Here is a 17,344-nt window from a genome sequence, read left to right as displayed (position 1 = left end):
CTCACTGGTGCCACCCCTCCCACTTTACTCCTTCTCTGCCTACCAATGCCAGCTGCTTCCAGTTCACTCTTACCCTGCTCATTGGTACCAGTTTCATCCACTGGTGCCAGGCCTGGCCACTTCACTCCTGCCCACCTCACTCTTACCTTGCTCACTAGTGCAAGCTCCTCCCACTTTGCTTCTACCCTGCTCACTGGTACTAGACCTGCTGAACTATGAAAGGCTTCTCCCACCTATGCCCAGCCCCACCTATCATACTCCCTTTTTCCTAGCTCTCCTCCTCACCTCCAGTTCTTCCTCCATAGCTTGGGCCCTTGTTCAAGAACACCAGTATTGGCCCCCTCTTCTCTGGCTGCAAACTGACCTCGCTAAGGTGAGATCTCCCAATAGAATGGCTGGCCAGGGCTGCCCCAAAGGCCCCAGGCCCAAGGCTTTTGGTTGGCTTCCTTTCTGCCTTGTCTGATGCAGTGTCTAGTCTAAGCAGAGGTGGAATTCAGGAGGCACTGATTCTAGGACCAAGGGTCCTCTCCCTAAGCCCCCAAGTTCTGCAGAGCCTATCAAGAGAACTGTCCCCCGAACTCCCTCCTCCCCTTCCTCTGACCAAAGAGGGCATTTCCTTCCAGTGTTAAATTCCATCCCCAGGGATTCTCTCCAGACAAAATGTGCCTTCTCCACTTGCTCTTCCCCTGTCTCATGTCATGTGTGAGCTTCCCTGTACCCATGCTGTGGATATGCAGCTTTCAGGCTAATAAAAATTGACTTTGCTCACAGTCCTAGGCTGAGTGGTAGTTGGTGCCCTCAGAAAATCTCCATCTGACTTCTCACCTCTCTACAAGACTTTTCCTTTCCTCTGACCCCTTCCTCTCCTGCCCCCACAATCACAGAACCTCTCATGGGGGACTCCGTTTGTTGTCATCTCCTCATGCTCCCTCCTCAGGCCTGAGAAAAATGGGGCAGCCACCAGAGCAGACACCATCTGCACCTACCACGCTGACCCTAAGTTCCCTGGCCTGGACAGAGAGCAGCTTTACTGGGAGCTGAACCAGCTGACCCACAGGGTCACACAGATGGGCCCCTACACCCTGGACAGGGACAGTCTCTATGTCAATGGTAAGAGGCCCTGCTGGGGTGGGATTCTTCTTGCCCTTGCTAGGTGGGTCGTACTAGGGCAGGTCTCTGCCTCAAGTTCAGGTTTCCATCTGGGCCTCTCCTTTTGGATCCTTTGAGCAAGGCCTCTGCCTCTCCTGGGTGGGAAGGAGGTATGTGGCCTGTGATCCCTGCCTGGTGGGGCACTGTCTTCCTTGTAAGTAATCATAGCCGTAATGATCCAGCCTCCTTTCTGCTGTGACCAAGTTGCCTCCTCATTGAATATCTCTCCCATCCTTTTCCTCACCATCCAATCTACAGGTTACACCCACTGGGTCTCTGCCACTACCTTCAACAGTGAGTATTACTGACCTCAATATCCCTGTTTGCCTGGGACCATCCCACATCACCTGAACAATTGGAGCTGCAAGACATGCCAACCCCTTCCTCTCAGTCCTTACCATTAGGAAGGAAAAGTGTTACGAGGACATGCATAGAATGTGGACTGAGTTGGAGATGACAGTGGTTACCCAGGTCACCCCCTTGAGGATGATGGCCTCCCCCCAGGCTAAGAGAGTCATAGAGAGAACTGTATATTTCAGTGGCTTAGTACCCAACTCCCAACACCCATTGCCATTTCCTGAGAAATAATTCACCTTGGATTTCAATCTTGTGTTTCTTCAATAGCAGCTGTGACCACCACATCCTTCCCAGCATCCTCTCTGGCTACAGCCCTCACCAGCAAGCCCACAGGTAGGAAAGACCTCTGGCTCCAGCATTATTTGTACCACATCATTTCTTCCTTCATTGCTCATTCACTTCCCCCAGGGGAGCTTATCCATTTATGTATATTTTGCTAACAATCTAGCCTCTGTGCCCAAGTTCACACCCCACAGTGGCTCTGGACCCTTAGTCCATCCACCTTCTAGTACATCACTCAGACTGATTGGTCTTAATAAGTCCACCCTGAACTTATCATCATCCCTCAAACCCATTCCTTCCTTTATCATCAAATGTAGAGGCAGGCATGTCAACCTTGGCCCTCCTTGTACTTCACCTCCCACATCCATCCATCTCTCAAGACTTTCCTTTCTCTGAATCTACATTATCTAAAACTTTACTTGGGCAACGAGCATCTTTCGCTAGGATGGCTGCAGTAGCCTACACTGTGGCCTTTATATGTCTACCTAACTCCAGTCTTTTTGACAATCTTTGGATGGCTCCACCCAGCCTCCAGTCATGTCCAACCTCTGTTCTTGTTAGTCACAGTCTCCCCTTTCTGTGTTCAGAGGATCCTTCCATTTCTAACGACTACACTTCCTGTGGCCATGATGGAAGGACTTCAGGTTCCTTTAATGTAGCTGCTCTGCCCTACCACCACACGTTTGCCCAGGCTATTCATTCTACTGGAACACGCTGCCCAGTTGTTGGCCACCATTTATCAAACTCTTACCTATTCTTGTGGTCACACTCAAAGTGGGGCTTCCTTTGTGAAGTTTTTCTGAGTCATTGGGTTGGGTGCTCCTCCTGGACTCATATGCACCCCCACAGCTCCTCCTGCAGTATAATTTCTCATCATTGCTCTGGCCACAAAACTGGAGAATAAGACAGGTCAAGTTTCCTAATGCTGCTATAACAGAAATAGTACAAATGAGGGATTTAGAGAACAGAAATTTATCTCTGGTGGTGCAGTGCCTAAGGCATTTGACTGCTAACCAGAAGGCTGGCAGTTCAAACACACCAGCCACTCCTCAGAAGGAAGATTGAGCAATCTACTTCCATAGACATACTGCCTCAGAGGCCCAGGGAGGGGTTGCTATGAGTCAACTCGACTCGACAGCAGTAAGTTTGGTTTTGGTATAGAAGGAAGCACTCTCTCTTTCTGCTCCAGAGAATGTTTTCATCTTTCTCAGGTTCTCTAGACCCAGCATTCCTCACTTCCTGTCAGTCTTCATGTGTCATCTAGCTTCCCCAGTTGATGCTTGTGCTGCTGTGTCTAATCTACTCATTTTTATAACTCAGAAGTGATTATGTTTAGGATACACCCTACACTGATATGAACTCATTAATATAACAAAGAAAACCCTATTTGGAAAAGAGATTACATCCATGGGTGTATTGTTGCTAGGTCCCTGGAATTGATTTTCAACTTATAATGACTCAAGGGGGCCCTGGTTGCACAAAGGTTAAGCACTTGGCTGCTAAACAAAAGGTTTTCAGTTTGAACCCACTTAGCAGCTCTTTAGTTTCAGGAAAAGACCTGGCAATCTACTCCCATAAAGATTACAGCCTAGAAAATTCTATGTGGCAGTTCTACACTATTATATTTTGTCCCTGTGATCCACAGGATTAGGGTTCCAATACATGTTTTTGGGGAACACAATTCAATCCACAACACTATGCCTTATTCTACAAGAGCCAAAGTATGACATTGAGTATGTCCCACCTGAAGTTAGACACCATCTCAAGAACAGATATGGTGCACTGAACAATAATGACTGAAGACCAGATGAGCTGTAGGATAATATAAAGGACATCACACCTGAAGAAAACAAAAGGTCACTAAAAAGACAAGAAAGAAAGAAAAGACCAAAATGGATGTCGGAAGAGACTCCAAAACTTGCTCTTGAACAGAGAGTAGCTAAAGCAAATGGAAGAAATGATGAAGTAAAGGAGTTGAACAGAAGATTCCAAAAGGCAACTCAAGAAGACAAAGTAAAGAATTATAATGTGTAAATACCTGCCATTGGGAAAGTACATGCTCTACATTTCTCAAGATGAAAGAACTGAAGAAAAAATTCTAGCCTCAAGTTGCAATATTGAAGAATTCTATGGGTAAAAAATTAAATGACACAGGAAGCATCGAAAGAAGATGAAAGGAAAACAGAGTCACTATACCAAAAAGAACTGGTCAATGTTCAACCACTTCAGGAGGTAGCATTTGATCGAGAAACTATAGCACTGAAGAAGGAAGTCTAAGTGACACTGAAGTCATTGGTGAAAAACAAGGCTCCAGGAATTGGCAGAACACCAGTTGAGATGTTTCAACAAATGGATGCAACACTGGAAGTGCTCACTTACCTGTGCCAGGAAATTTGGAAGACAGCTACCTGACCAAAACACTGGAAGAGATCCATATCTGTGTCTATTCCAAAGAAAGCTGACCCAACAAGATGCAGAGATCATTGAATATCATTAATTTTGGTTTTGGTTGGTATGTGTCATCAAGTCGGACCCAGCTCATAGCGATCCCTCCTTGGGTTTCTGAGGCAGTATCACTACGGAAGTAGATTGCCTCATCTTCCTTCCGAGGAGTGGCTGGTGGGTTTGAACCGCCAGCCTTCTGGTTAGCAGTCAAGTGCCTTGGGCACTATGCTACCAGAGCTCCCAGAATACCATTAATATCACACACAAATAAAATTCTGCTGAACGTAATTAAAAAACACTATCAGAGTCGCCAGGCAGCCCAGCTTTGCAAAGGGCTCCAAATTTAAATCTGGAAAGTCACTGAAATTTAGAAAAGAATTTTTACTATGTGACTTTTTAGATTTTTGGTAAGAATTGTGTATAAATTGTCCATAATGTCTCTGTATCAACCCTTAAAACAACCACTAAAATACCAAATATGAAAGAAAACAAACAAAAATGTTGCTACAATACATCCAAAAGGAGCTGCCAGAAATTCAAGGCAGGTTCCGAAGAGGACATGAAATCAGGGATATCATTGCTGATGTCAAATGGATCTTGGTTGAAAGCAAACAATACCAGAAAGATCTTTACTTGTGTTTTGTTGACTATGCAAAGGCATTCAGCTGTGTGGATCATAACAAATTAGGGATAATATTGTGAAGAATGGGAATTCCAGAACACTTAATTGTGCTCATGCAAAATTTATACATAGACCAAGAGGCACTAGTATGAACAGAACAAGTGGATATATTGCATGGTTTAAAAACAGGAACAGTGTGTGTCAGAGTTGTTTCCTTCCACCATACTTATTCCATCTGTACGCTGAATAAATAATCCAAGAAACTGGACTTTATGAAGAAGAATGCTGCATCAGGACTGGATGAAGACTCATGTACAGCCTGCAGTATGCAGATAACACAACCTTGCTTGCTGGAAGTGAAGATGCCTTGGAGCACTTACTGGTGAAGATCAAAGACCACAGTCTTCAGTATAAAGAAAACAAAAAAATCCTCACAATGGGACCAATAAGCAACATCACAATAAATGGAGAAAAGATTTTCCAGATTTAAATTTGTGAATTTTCAGGAATTTCATTTCACTTGGATCCACAGTCAACACCCATGGAACCAGCAGTCAAGAAATCAGACATCATATTACACTGGGCAAATCTGCTGCAAAAGGTCTCTTTAAAGCATTAAGGAGCAAAGATATCACTTTGAAGACCAAGGTGTGCCTAACCCAAGCCATGGTATTTTCAATCACCTTATATGCCTGTGAAAACTGGACAATGAATAAGGAAGAATGAAGAAGAGTTGATGCCTTTGAATTGTGTTGTTGGCGAAGAATACTGAAAATGCCATGGACTGCCAGAAGAATGACCAAACAAATCTGTCCTGGAAAAAGTGCACCTGGAATGCTCCTTAGAAGTGAGAATGGCCAGACTTCATCTCACTTACTTTGGACATTATTAGGAGAGGCCAGTCCAAGGAGAAGGACACCATGGTTGGTAAAGTAGTAGTAGTAGCTGTTGTTGTTAGGTGCTGTCAAGTCACCTCTGACTCATAGCAACCCTGTGTACAACAGAATGAAATACTTCCTGGTCTTGCACTGTCCTCACAATCCTTCCTGTGTTTGAGCCCATCCCTGCAGACACTGTCAGTTCACCACATTGAGTGTCTTCCCCTTTTTTGTTGACCTTTCACTTTACCAATCATGATATCCGTCTCCAGGGAATGGTCCCTTCTGACAACATAACCAAAATTAGTGAGACGAAGTCTGGCCATTCTCATTTCTAAGGAACATTCTGGCTGTACTTCATCCAGGACAGAGTTGTTCATTCTTCTGACAGTCCATGGTACTTTCAGTGTTCTTCGCCAGCACTACAGTTCAAAAGCATCAACTCTTCTGTACTCTTTATTTTCCAGCTTTCACATGCATAGTAAGTGATTGAAAATACCATGGCTTGGGTTAGGTGCACCTTAGTCTTCAAAGTGACATCTTTGCACCTTAACATTTTAAAGAAGTCTTTTGCAGATTTGCCCAGTGCAATACAACATCTGATTTCTTGACTGCTGCTTCTATGGGTGTTTGTGGATCCAAGTAAAATGAAATCCGTGTACAAGTTTACAATCTTTTCTCTATTTATTATGATATTACTTATTGGTCCAATTGTGAGGATTTTTATTTTCTTTATATTGAAGAAATATAAATATTTATACTGAAGACTGTAGTTTTTTATCTTCACCAGTAAGTGCTTTAAGTCCTCTTCACTTTCAGCAAGCAAGGTTGTGTCATCTGCATATCACAGGTTGTTAATGAGCCTTCCTCCAATCTTGATGCCATGTTCCTCTTCATATAGTCCAGCTTCTCATATTATTTGCTCAGCATATGGATTGAATAAGTATGGTGAAATAATACAACCCTGACACACCCTTTGAGCCCATCCTTGCAGGACTGCAACAATGAGGTCAAACATAACAATCATTGTGAGGCAGGCAAAGGACCAGACAGTGTTTCATTCTCTCACTCATAGAGTTGCTATGAGTTGGAACCAACTCAAAAGCACCTAACAACAAAAAGAGCATGGCCTATTTGTCTATGAACTCTTAAAGAGTGAGACAAAACTTTCCGCCCATTAAAGTTCAATTAATACTCACTGAATGAGTGAGTCAAGGTTCACAAAGTTGTAAATTCCACAAAGTTCCCTCCTTTAGCTCTTGCAGCCTATGGCTCTACATAGTACACTGCTGGTGTTTCTGGCTAGAGCCCCTGACAATGGTGGCCATTAACCCAAACCCACTTCCACTGAGTGATTCCTACTCATAGCAGCACTCTAGGACAGAGCAGAACTGTCCCATTGGGTTACCAAGGCTGTAAAACTTAACCAAAGCAGACTGCCACATCTTTCCCCCACAGAGCAGAAGGTGGGTTTGAAACAGCCAATCTTTTTTTGCTGCCAAGCACTTAACAACTATGGCATCAGGACTCCTCGTTGGCCATTACTATGGTTCAAATGGACAACTTTCTCTTGTGCCCCAATGCAGCTCCTAAACCTGCCCTGGTTCCGTTCACCCTCAACTTCACCATCACCAACCTGCACTATATGGATGACATGGGACACCTAGGCTCTGTGAAGTTCAACTTCACTGAGAAGATCCTGCAGCATCTGGTAAGACCTCTATGATAACCAGCTGGCAGCCCCAACTTACACCTGCCCAAACAGCCCCCCAGCCTCTCTGAGCCCCACTGCTCACCTCCTTTTATTTTCTCACCAGCTTGGGCCCCTGCTCAATAAGACCAGTGTTGGCCCCCTCTACTCTGGCTGCACACTGACCTCGCTCAGGTGAGACAACTTGAAAAGACAGTTGGCAGGGCTACCACAAGTGCTCTCAGACCCAAGTCACTTGGTCAGTTTCCTTCCTGCCCTGCCAGATACATGAACCTCAGAGGTGGAATTCAGAAGGCACTTGCTCCAGAACTAAGGCATCTTCTGGTCCTTACTTTTACCCTCAGACTCTGATGAGCCCATCAACAGGACTGCCTCCTCACTTATCACTCCTCTGAATTTCCTCTGCCCCTTTCTCTTACAAAGGAGGGTACTTCCTTTGGGTGTTAAATTCTGTCCAGACAAATGTGTCTTCTCCACTTAACTTTAATCCCAAATCAAACTCTTCACCTGTCTCTTTCCTCTGGCCCTTCCTCCCTTTCCTCTAAAGAATCTTAGGACCCCTCTCTGAGGACACCGTTTAATGCCATCCCCCACATTCTTCCTACCCAGGCCCAAGAAGGATGGGAAAGCCACCAGAGTGAACATCATCTGCACCCACCGCCCTGACCCTGATGGCCACAGGCTGGACAGAGAGTGGCTTTACTGGGAGCTGAGCCAGCTGACCCGTGGTGTCACACAATTAGGTCCCTACACTCTGGACAGGAACAGTCTCTATGTCAATGGTGAGAGGCCATGATGAAGTGAAGTCTCCTCCACATTACTAGGAGGTTCTTCAAATTCAGGCTTCCATCTGGGCCTCACATTTTGGAGGGCTTTGAGCAAGGTCTCTGCCTCTCCTGGGTGGGAAGGGGGTGTGTGGCCTTTGATCCTTGCCAGCAGAGGTTCTGTCATCCTTGGGAGAAATCAGAGCTGTGATGGTCCAGCCACCATTTTTCCTGGGCCAAGTTGTCTCCTCATTGACTGTCTCTCCCACCCTCTTCCTCACTATCTATAGGTTACACCCACTGGACTTCAGCCACCACCTCCAACAGTGAGTATTACAGACCTCAGTATCACTGTGTGCCTGGGACCACCTTACATCTCCTGAAGAAGAGGAGGTGCTGGACCTGTGAACCCCTCCTCCCACTACTTACCATCAGGAAGGAAAAGGGTTCAGAGGGCATGCATACACTGTGGACTGAGTAGCCCACCCTCTTGAGGTCAATGTTCCCAGGCTCAGAGGGTCACAGAGAGAACTGTACATTTCCATAACTTAGTACCGAACCTCCACCACTCATTGCCATTTCCTGAGAGATGATTAACTTTGTATTTCAACCCTTGGTGTTTCTTTCCCAGCAGCTGTGACTGCCACATCCTTTCAAGCACCCTCTCTGGCACCTGCCTTCACCACCAGGCCCACAGGTAGGGAAGTCCTCAGGTTCTTATTTATAATTAAATCCTTTCTCCAGCATTATTTGTACCAAATCATTTCTTCCTTCACTGCTCACTCACTCTCCCTGAGGAAACTCATCCATTTATGTGGATTCTGTTGACCATCCAGCCTCTGGTTGCCCAAATCCACACACCACAGCAGCTCCAGACCTCTTTTCCACTCACCTCCTGGGACATCATTCATGCTACTTGTCTTCCCTAAGTCATCATCGTTCCTCAAACCTTCTCCTTCACTCATCAACATAGACAGAGGCAGGCAGTGTGCCAAACTTGGCCCTCCCTGTTCCTCATCTTCCACATCCATCCATCACCAAAGTTCATCTCTTCTCCCTCTTGAATCTCTCAAGACTTTCCTTTCTCTGCATCTGGATCACCTCAACCTTTATTATATCCACCAGATCTTTCACTAGGGTTGCTGCAATAATTTCCACTTTACCCTACATATGGCCATGTAATTCCTGCCTTGTTCACAAGCTTAGGATGGCTTCCCCTGGCCTCACATCATATCCACCCTCTGCTTTGGATAGTCACAGCCTCTCTTTCTGGGCTGAGAGGATCCTTCCAGACTCACGTCTACACATCCCGGTAGCCACAATGACAGGACTTCAGGTGTCTTGTGTGCAGCCGCTCTACCCTACCACTAGGCTTTTGCCCACGCATTTGGGAGTTTTGGTGGCGTAGTGCCTAAGGCATTTGACTGCTTACCAGAAGACTGGTGGTTCAAACCCACCAGCCACTCCTCGGAAGGAAGATGGGCCAATCTACTTCTGTAGTGGTGTTGTGTTGTTGTTATGTGCCGTGGAGTCGGCCCCAACTCATAGCGACCCCTCCTTGGGTTTCCGAGGCAGTATCACTACGGAAGTAGGATTGCCCAACCTTCCTTCCGAGGAGTGGCTGGTGGGTTTGAACCGCCAGCCTTCTGGTTAGCAGTCAAGTGCTTTAGCCACTATGCTACCAGAGCTCCTACTGCCTCAGAAACCGAAGGAGGGGTCTCTATGAGTCGTATTCGACTCGACGGCAGTTGAGTTGTTTTTTGCAGAGTTTCTCCTGCTTGAAGCACTCTTTCCAGTTGTCACCTACCATTTATCTCATTCCTCTTTGTCCTTTTGGTCACAATAGTGTTTCCTTTGTGAAGCTTTCCTGAGGCATTGGGTTGTGTGCACTACCTTGACATTTACACTTCTTACGAGCTCTAGTAGCATAGTGCCTAAGGCACTTGACTGCTAACCAGAAGGCTGGTGGTTCAACCCCCCCAGCCACTCCTCAGAAGGAAGGTTGGGCAATCTACTTCCGCAGTGATACTGCCTCGGAAACCCAAGGAGGGGTCGCTATGAGTTGGGTCCAACTCAACCGCACATAACAACAACACCAACAAACTCCCTCTGCAGTGTAAAGGTTGTATCATTGCCCTGGCCGTGATACTGGGAGATTCTATGTATTAGTTAGCCAGTGCTGCTGTAACAGAAATACCACAGGCTGATGGCTGTAAAGGACAAAAATACATTTTTTCAGAATTTCAGGAGCTAGACACAACAGCTTTTGGGGAAGGTTCTTTCTCTGTCTGGTCTTGGGAATATCCTTGCCCTTTTCAGCTTCTGTAGCCCAACACTCTGACTCATCATGCCCCCAAGTGTTACAGTGCAGAATTGCGCCATAGGTTTTCGTGGCTGTTATCGTTATGGAAGCAGATCAGCAGAGTGGATTCAAACCTGCAGCCTTTAAGATAACTGCCCATTGCAAACCACTTCCACCACCCAGGGACATTTGCACCCGTTAGGTCTCAATAAATGCTCATTGAATGAGTAAGTCAAGGTTCCCAACATCTAATGAATTCCAAAATGTTCTCTGCCTCAGCTCCTACAGGTGATGGCTATACTTAGTTCACTGGTCGTGCTGTGGCCCAGAGTCCCAGGCAACACTGCCATTACTATGACCAAAATGGACATCTTTCTCTTCTTCCCCTAATGCAGCTGCTGAACCTGCCCTGGTTCCATTCACCCTGAACTTCACAATCACCAACCTGCGCTACACAGATGCCATGGGACACCCAGGCTCCGTAAAGTTCAACTTAACTGAGAGAGTCCTGCAGCGCCTGGTCAGAACCCCATGATGACCACTTACCAGACCACTCCACACCTTCCCCCATAGTCTCTCAGCCCCTTGGATCCTCCTGCTTACTTCCCTCTCTTTTCTCACTAGCTTGGACCCCTGTTCAAAAAGACCAGTGTCGGCCCCCTCTACTCTGGTTGCAGACTGGCCTGGCTCAGGTGAGACCCTTGGATGGAGCAATTCAGCAGGTTGGGTGGACCTTCATGCACAGGCTCCATTTTTGTGACTCCCAGCTCCACATTACCACTTCATGCCCTCTTCATAGCTAAGTGCCCAGGAAGGTCAATGCTTAGAGACAAGTAACCATGCTTACAGTTTATAGGCTCTGGAGGATATTTTGTTATAAATGAGGGCTCTCCTCTTAGAAGTGAGTAACCACTGCATCCTATCTGTAAATACTAAGAATAATGTTTTCTGTCCCCAGTAATGAACATGTTCCTCAGATGAGAGACATCTTTTCAACCTCAGATGTAATTTCTTCAGCATCCTCTTCAGCCTCTTCCCCTCAGTTCTCTTCCTTTTCACAACTGGAATGCTCAGAGCCCCTTCTTGGTGTTTTCTTATCCCCATATCCCCATACCCTTCCTCTGCAGGCCTGAGAAAGGCAGAGCAAGCACTGGAGTGGACGCTGTCTGTACCTACTACTCTGACCCTGAGGGTCCTCAGTTGGACAGAGAGCAGCTATACTGGGAGCTGAACGAGTTGACTCATGGCATCAACAGACTGGACTACTACAGCCTAGACCGGCATAGCCTTTATGTCAACGGTAAGGTGATGTGCTGCAGCCAGAGTCTGTCTCCCATTTGGAGCCTTGTGTTTTTCAAGGCTCTGAGGAAAGCCTTCATCTCCCCAGAGTGAGCGTTAATCTATCTTTTCCCTATCTTGAGTCTGGGTTCCATCTCCATTATGATGAATCAAAGCTCTAATGAGGATAATGCCAGGGTCCAGACACTTTATCCTCATAGACAGGTTGCATCTTCCCTGAACATCCCCCCACTGCCTCTTCCCTCTACTTTTCTTGCAGAGATTCCTAATCTTCTCTTTCCCTTAACCTTTTACTTAATGTTTTCAAGGTATATCCATGTCGTCACATATATCAGGACTTCATTTCTCCCTATGGTTGAGTCATATTCCATTGTAGGAACAAACCACATTTTGTTTACCCATTCATCTGTTGATGGACATTTAGGTTGGCTCAACCTTCTGGCTATTGTGAATAGGGCTGCAGTGAATGTTCATGTTTTTTCTTATCCTTTACATGCACCCTAACTTTCTTCAGCTCTTCTTCCCCTATCTCTGCAGGTTACACTTATGGAGCCTCAGCCTCAACCACCACCTGTGAGTATTTCTGGTCTTGATTTCCTGGGTCCCAGCCCCACTTTGGTGAGGGAGCGGGTTCTCCTTTGCATCCTATCTTCAGTGAGGGAAGCATCTGGACGGGCCCCTAGTTTACATCCCTTCCTTCTCCTGGCTCCTGGGAGAATCCTAGCCCAGGGTAAGAAGGCCTGCACACGTTTTCATTTTAATACTTAAAACGTGCCCAGTTATTCTCAATTCTTATCCTTTTTTCTAAAAATAATCTTTCTCCTTTTATTTTCTAAGTTATTTTCATTGTAGCAAAACAATACATTATAAAACGTTTATTAATTCAACAATGTTTACATATACAATTCAGTGACATTAGTACATTCATCATGTTGGACAACCATCACAAAGGTACTTTTCCCAATTATTCCACCACCATTAACAGGAACTCAGTTCCCCTAAGCAATGACTCCCCCTTCTTCTCTCCTTTCCACTCTTGGTAACCACCAATAAGTTTTGGTTTCTATGTATTTGCCTATTTCATATAAGTGGGATCATATAATATTTATCCTTTTGTGACTAACTTAGCATAATGTTTTCAAAATTCATTCACATTGTAGCATGCAATAGCACTTCATGTCTTTTTGTGGCTACATACTATTCTATTGTATGTGTATAGTGCATTTTGTTTATCTCTTCATCTGCTGATGGACAGTCAAGTTGTTTCCATCTTTTGGCTATTGTGAATGGTGCTACAAAACGTTGATGTTCTTATCCTTTAATTTATATCTTGTTCTGAGACTTTTTAACATCACTATTGCACCTATTGTGGTTGAGTTTTCAGCTAACATTTCTTGAAACCAATGACCAGTCAGACATCATGCTAAGATAGTTGCATATTTTCTTTAATCCTCAGCACAACCATGCAACTTAGCTCCATTTTACAGAAGAGGAAACTCAGGTTCAAAGAGGCTGAGTCTCCTGTCAAGGCCACACAGCAAATAAATAATAGAAACAGAATTTCATGTACTCATTGTCTAACCCTCCACACTATTCACCTGTTAATTTATTCATTCCAAAGGACATCCTGATTTCCTTATGTTCAAATTCAAGGGCTACACTCCCTTTGCATCCCCAGAAAAGCCTGTGATGAGGACCTTGTTAGTTTTCAAGAGTTAATTGCCCTACATTCAGACTGTGTTTACTAAACCCTGTCAAACTCTCCTTAGGTCCATCACTGGTCTCTTACATCTTATACTCCATCACTGTCTCTCACCATAGCAGGAGTATGGGCCGCTGAGGTGCATTAACAACTATCATTTTCCAAATGATAAGGGGAAAATAAGTCAATATCAGCCTCCTATGAATAAGGCCTGTGTTTTGTTTATCATTGTCTCTACATCCCTCATAATATTTCCCAGAAGATCATAAGGCCAAGTCAGTATGTGTGGAAGGAAGGAAGGATGGATGTATAGACAGTGGGAAAAAAGATGAATAGAAGAAAAGAAAAATGCGTGGAGGAAAAGAAGGCAGAAGAGAGGGGGAAAGAAGGGATGAAGGAAGGATAGCTGGATAAGATGGGTGGGTCAGTGGAAGAAAATAAAGAAGAATGGAGGTGTGGAAGGATGGACAGAAGGGTGAACGGAAGGAAGTATGAATGGAAGGAAAGAAGGAAGGATGGAAAGAAGGAACGCTAGTTGGATGAGAGGAAGGAATGGAAGGAGAAAAGGAAGTATGGACAAGATGCATGGAAGGAGGTACAAATAGAAGGAAAGAAAGAAGGAAGGAAAGACTAATGGATGGAAGAAGAGAAAAATACAAGGAAGGAAGGAAGGGGGGGGTGGGGAAGGATACCTGGAAGGAGAAATGAATGAGAGGAAGGAAAGAGGAGGGAGGAAGGGAAGATGGGAAGGTTGGCAAGTTTTCTTCCACAGGTTTGTCTTAAACATTTAGCCCTGCACCACTTGTCTGTTCTAGAGTAAAGTCACAAGGACTCTGGTCTCAGCTGTACCATGTGTTCACTGATGCTACTTCCTGTGGGGTTCTGCACATTTGCTCCATTTTTGTGAACTGCCTTAGCTGCATACGTCTGAGGAATCACACAGCAGGGAGGTTAAGGGCATGGACTCTGCAGTTGGAGAATCTGGGTCCAAACTTAGACTCGCTCTCCCTCCAGCCATGTGACCCTAGGCAAGATTCCCTTTCTGGGCTTTGGTTTCCTCTTTCATTAGATGTGGACAATTCTAGTACACAGCTCACATATATCCATTTAAAAAGTGAACTCTCAAAGTGTTCACTTATGTATTTTGCATAATAAACACTGTACTAAGCATTTTACAAAGATTAACCTGTTTAAGCCTCATAATAAACTTTTAAGTAAGAATCACTATTATCCCATTTTCCAAATAAGTAAATTGACATGTGGAGAGTTTGGTGTGACTATTATGATTTTTGTTGTTGTTGTTAATGTCATTATTATTAACCAATGTATATAAGAAAAACCACTGCCATCAAGTCAATTCTGACTCATAGTGATCCCCAAAGGGTTTCCAAGGCTGTGAATCTTTATGGAAGTAGATTGCCTCATCTTCCTCATGCAGAGCAGCTAGTGGGTTTGAACCACCAACCCTTTGATTAGCAGCCAAATGCCTTAACCACAGCACCACCAGATTTGTTATACCTGACTATAAGGGCAGGGGAGAGAGGAAGAGAGAGAGAAATAGGGAGAGAAAGAGAGAGGCAGAGAGGCAGACAGAAACTCAGAAAGAGACACACAGAGATAGAGATTGGGAGCAGAGAGAACATGAGTGAAAATATCTGGGGTCTTTGACCCTTGCGTGACAGCAGAGAGTTTGGTTTTGTCAGTGTGTCAGGACTGAGCCTCTCCTTCTGGGAAAAACAAAGCTATTAGTATTTTCATTGAGTTCTTCCCTCCTACATAGGGGTAAAAAGGGCCCATCTCAATGCCCCAAATCACCAAGCACCCCCTTCCTGATTTCCTGCTGGAGTCCCTGGGTGGTGCAGATGGTAATGCACTTGCCTGCTAACCACAGGTTGAGGGTTCAAATCTACCCACAGGTACCTTGGAAGAAAGGCCTAGTGATCCACTTCTGAAAATTTAGCCATTGAAGACCCCACGGAGAACAGTTCTACTCTGACACACACAGGGTCCATGGCAACAGGTGTGGTTTTTTACTTCCCTGTTGGAGTTGTCTCCATTAACTAGTGATCTTCAGGCAGATTCTGAGGAGGACAGGAGAACCTTTGAAGCCCCTCCCTGAGCCTGGCCTCTCTCCTCTGCCACAGCCGGGGAGGTCAGCAAGGAGCTGTTCACCCTGAACTTCACTATCAACAATTTGCGCTACTCAGCTGACATGGGCCACCCCGGCACCCACAAGTTCAACATCACAGACACCCTCATGCGGCACCTGGTGAGAGGCAGTTTTCCCTACCTGCCCCTCCAGTGCCCAGCCCAGCACTCCTGCCTGTATCTGACCAGAACTGGCTTCCTCCTTCCCTTCCAGCTCAGCCCCTTGTTCCAGACAAGCAGCCTAGGAGCTCGATACACAGGCTGCAAGGTCACTGCACTAAGGTGAGATCCCTATCTCCTTCCAGCCCATCCCCTCCTCTCTGCCACTGCTGAGGAATTTTGGGTTCTAACCTCTGATTGTGGGGGCCACCCAGGCTGAGTGTGGGCTCTCCATGGAGGGCCTCTTCAGCATCCATTTTTCCTCTCATGCATCTGGGTCAGATTGAGCTCTGTTAATATTTATAAAGCATAGTCCCTGTTGCTGTTGTTAGGTGCCATCGAGTCAGCTCTGACTCAAAGTGAGACTACGTACAACAGAACAAAACACTGCTTGATCCCACACCAGCCTTACAATCCCTGCTGTACCTGAGCCCACTGCTGCAGTCACTGTGTCAATCCATCTCGCTGAGTGCCTTCCCCTTTTTCACCCACCCTCCACTTTACCAAGTATGACCAAAGTAGGTGATGAGAATGGGAGATGAAGTCTGCCCGTTCTCGCTTCCAAGGAGCTGCGCTTCTTCCAGAACAGATCTGTCCTTCTTCTGGTTGTTGTTGTTGTTGTTATGTGCCGTCGAGTCGGCCCCGACTCATAGCGACCCCTCCTTGGGTTTCCGAGGCAGTATCACTACGGAAGTAGGATTGCCCAACCTTCCTTCCGAGGCTTCTTCTGGTAGTCCATGGTATTTTCAGTACTCTACACCAACACCACAACTCAAAAGCATCAGATCTTCTTTGGTCTTCCTTATCTCTTGTCCAGTTTTCATATGCATGTGAGGCAATTGAAAACACCATGGCTTGGATTAGGCACACCTTAGTCTTCAAAGAGGCATCTTTGCTCTTCAGCACTTGAAAGGGATTTTTTTGCAGCAGATTTTCCCAGTGCAATTCAACATCTGATTTCTTGACTGCTGCTTCCGTTGGTGTTGATTGTGGAAACAAGTTATAGGAAATCTTTGACAACTTCAATCTTTTCTCCATTTATCATGGTGCTGTTTAATAGTCCAGTTGTGAGGATTTTAATTTTCTTTATGTTGAGGTGCAATCCATAGTGTAGTCTTTAATCTTCATCAGTAAGTGCTTCAAATCATGTACACTTTCAGCAAGCAAGTTTGTGTCACCTGCATATTGCAGGTTGTTAATGAGTCTTCCTCCAATCCTAATGCCACATTCTTCTTCATATAGTCTAGCTTCTCAGATTGTTTGCTCAGCATAAGATTAAATAAGTATGGTGAAAGGATACAACCCTGATGCACTCCCTTCCTGATTTTAAAATGTGCAATATCCCCTTGTTCTGTTTGAACAACAGCCTCCTGGCCTACGTACAGGTTCCTCATGAGCACAATTAAGTGTCCTGGAATTCCCATTTTTCTCAATATTATCCCTAAATTGTTATGATCCACACAGTCTAATGCTTTGGCATAGCCAATGAAACACAAGTAAACAACTTCTTGGTATTCTTTGCTTTA

The 17,344-nt window shown here is 45.3% G+C and overlaps 1 protein-coding gene across 1 annotated transcript in view; it reads left to right on the top strand.

The window, feature by feature from the left end:
* MUC16 (mucin 16, cell surface associated) overlaps positions 1–17,344 on the top strand; it is a 126,354-nt gene that overhangs the window by 72,716 nt on the left and 36,294 nt on the right. Inside the window, exons 42-53 of the mRNA XM_042782675.1 lie at positions 306–373; positions 938–1,110; positions 7,320–7,444; positions 7,551–7,618; positions 8,054–8,226; positions 8,499–8,534; positions 10,906–11,030; positions 11,135–11,202; positions 11,638–11,810; positions 12,347–12,382; positions 15,656–15,780; positions 15,874–15,941. Coding sequence (XP_042638609.1) covers positions 306–373; positions 938–1,110; positions 7,320–7,444; positions 7,551–7,618; positions 8,054–8,226; positions 8,499–8,534; positions 10,906–11,030; positions 11,135–11,202; positions 11,638–11,810; positions 12,347–12,382; positions 15,656–15,780; positions 15,874–15,941 — 1,238 coding nt within the window. The remainder of the gene's footprint in view (positions 1–305; positions 374–937; positions 1,111–7,319; positions 7,445–7,550; positions 7,619–8,053; positions 8,227–8,498; positions 8,535–10,905; positions 11,031–11,134; positions 11,203–11,637; positions 11,811–12,346; positions 12,383–15,655; positions 15,781–15,873; positions 15,942–17,344) is intronic.

This window comes from Orycteropus afer, unplaced genomic scaffold (assembly GCF_000298275.1).
Source record: "Orycteropus afer afer isolate SDZICR_OR568_19922 unplaced genomic scaffold, OryAfe1.0 scaffold00405, whole genome shotgun sequence".
Lineage (NCBI taxonomy): Eukaryota > Metazoa > Chordata > Mammalia > Tubulidentata > Orycteropodidae > Orycteropus > Orycteropus afer.
This window is presented reverse-complemented; position numbering and strand designations above follow the sequence as displayed.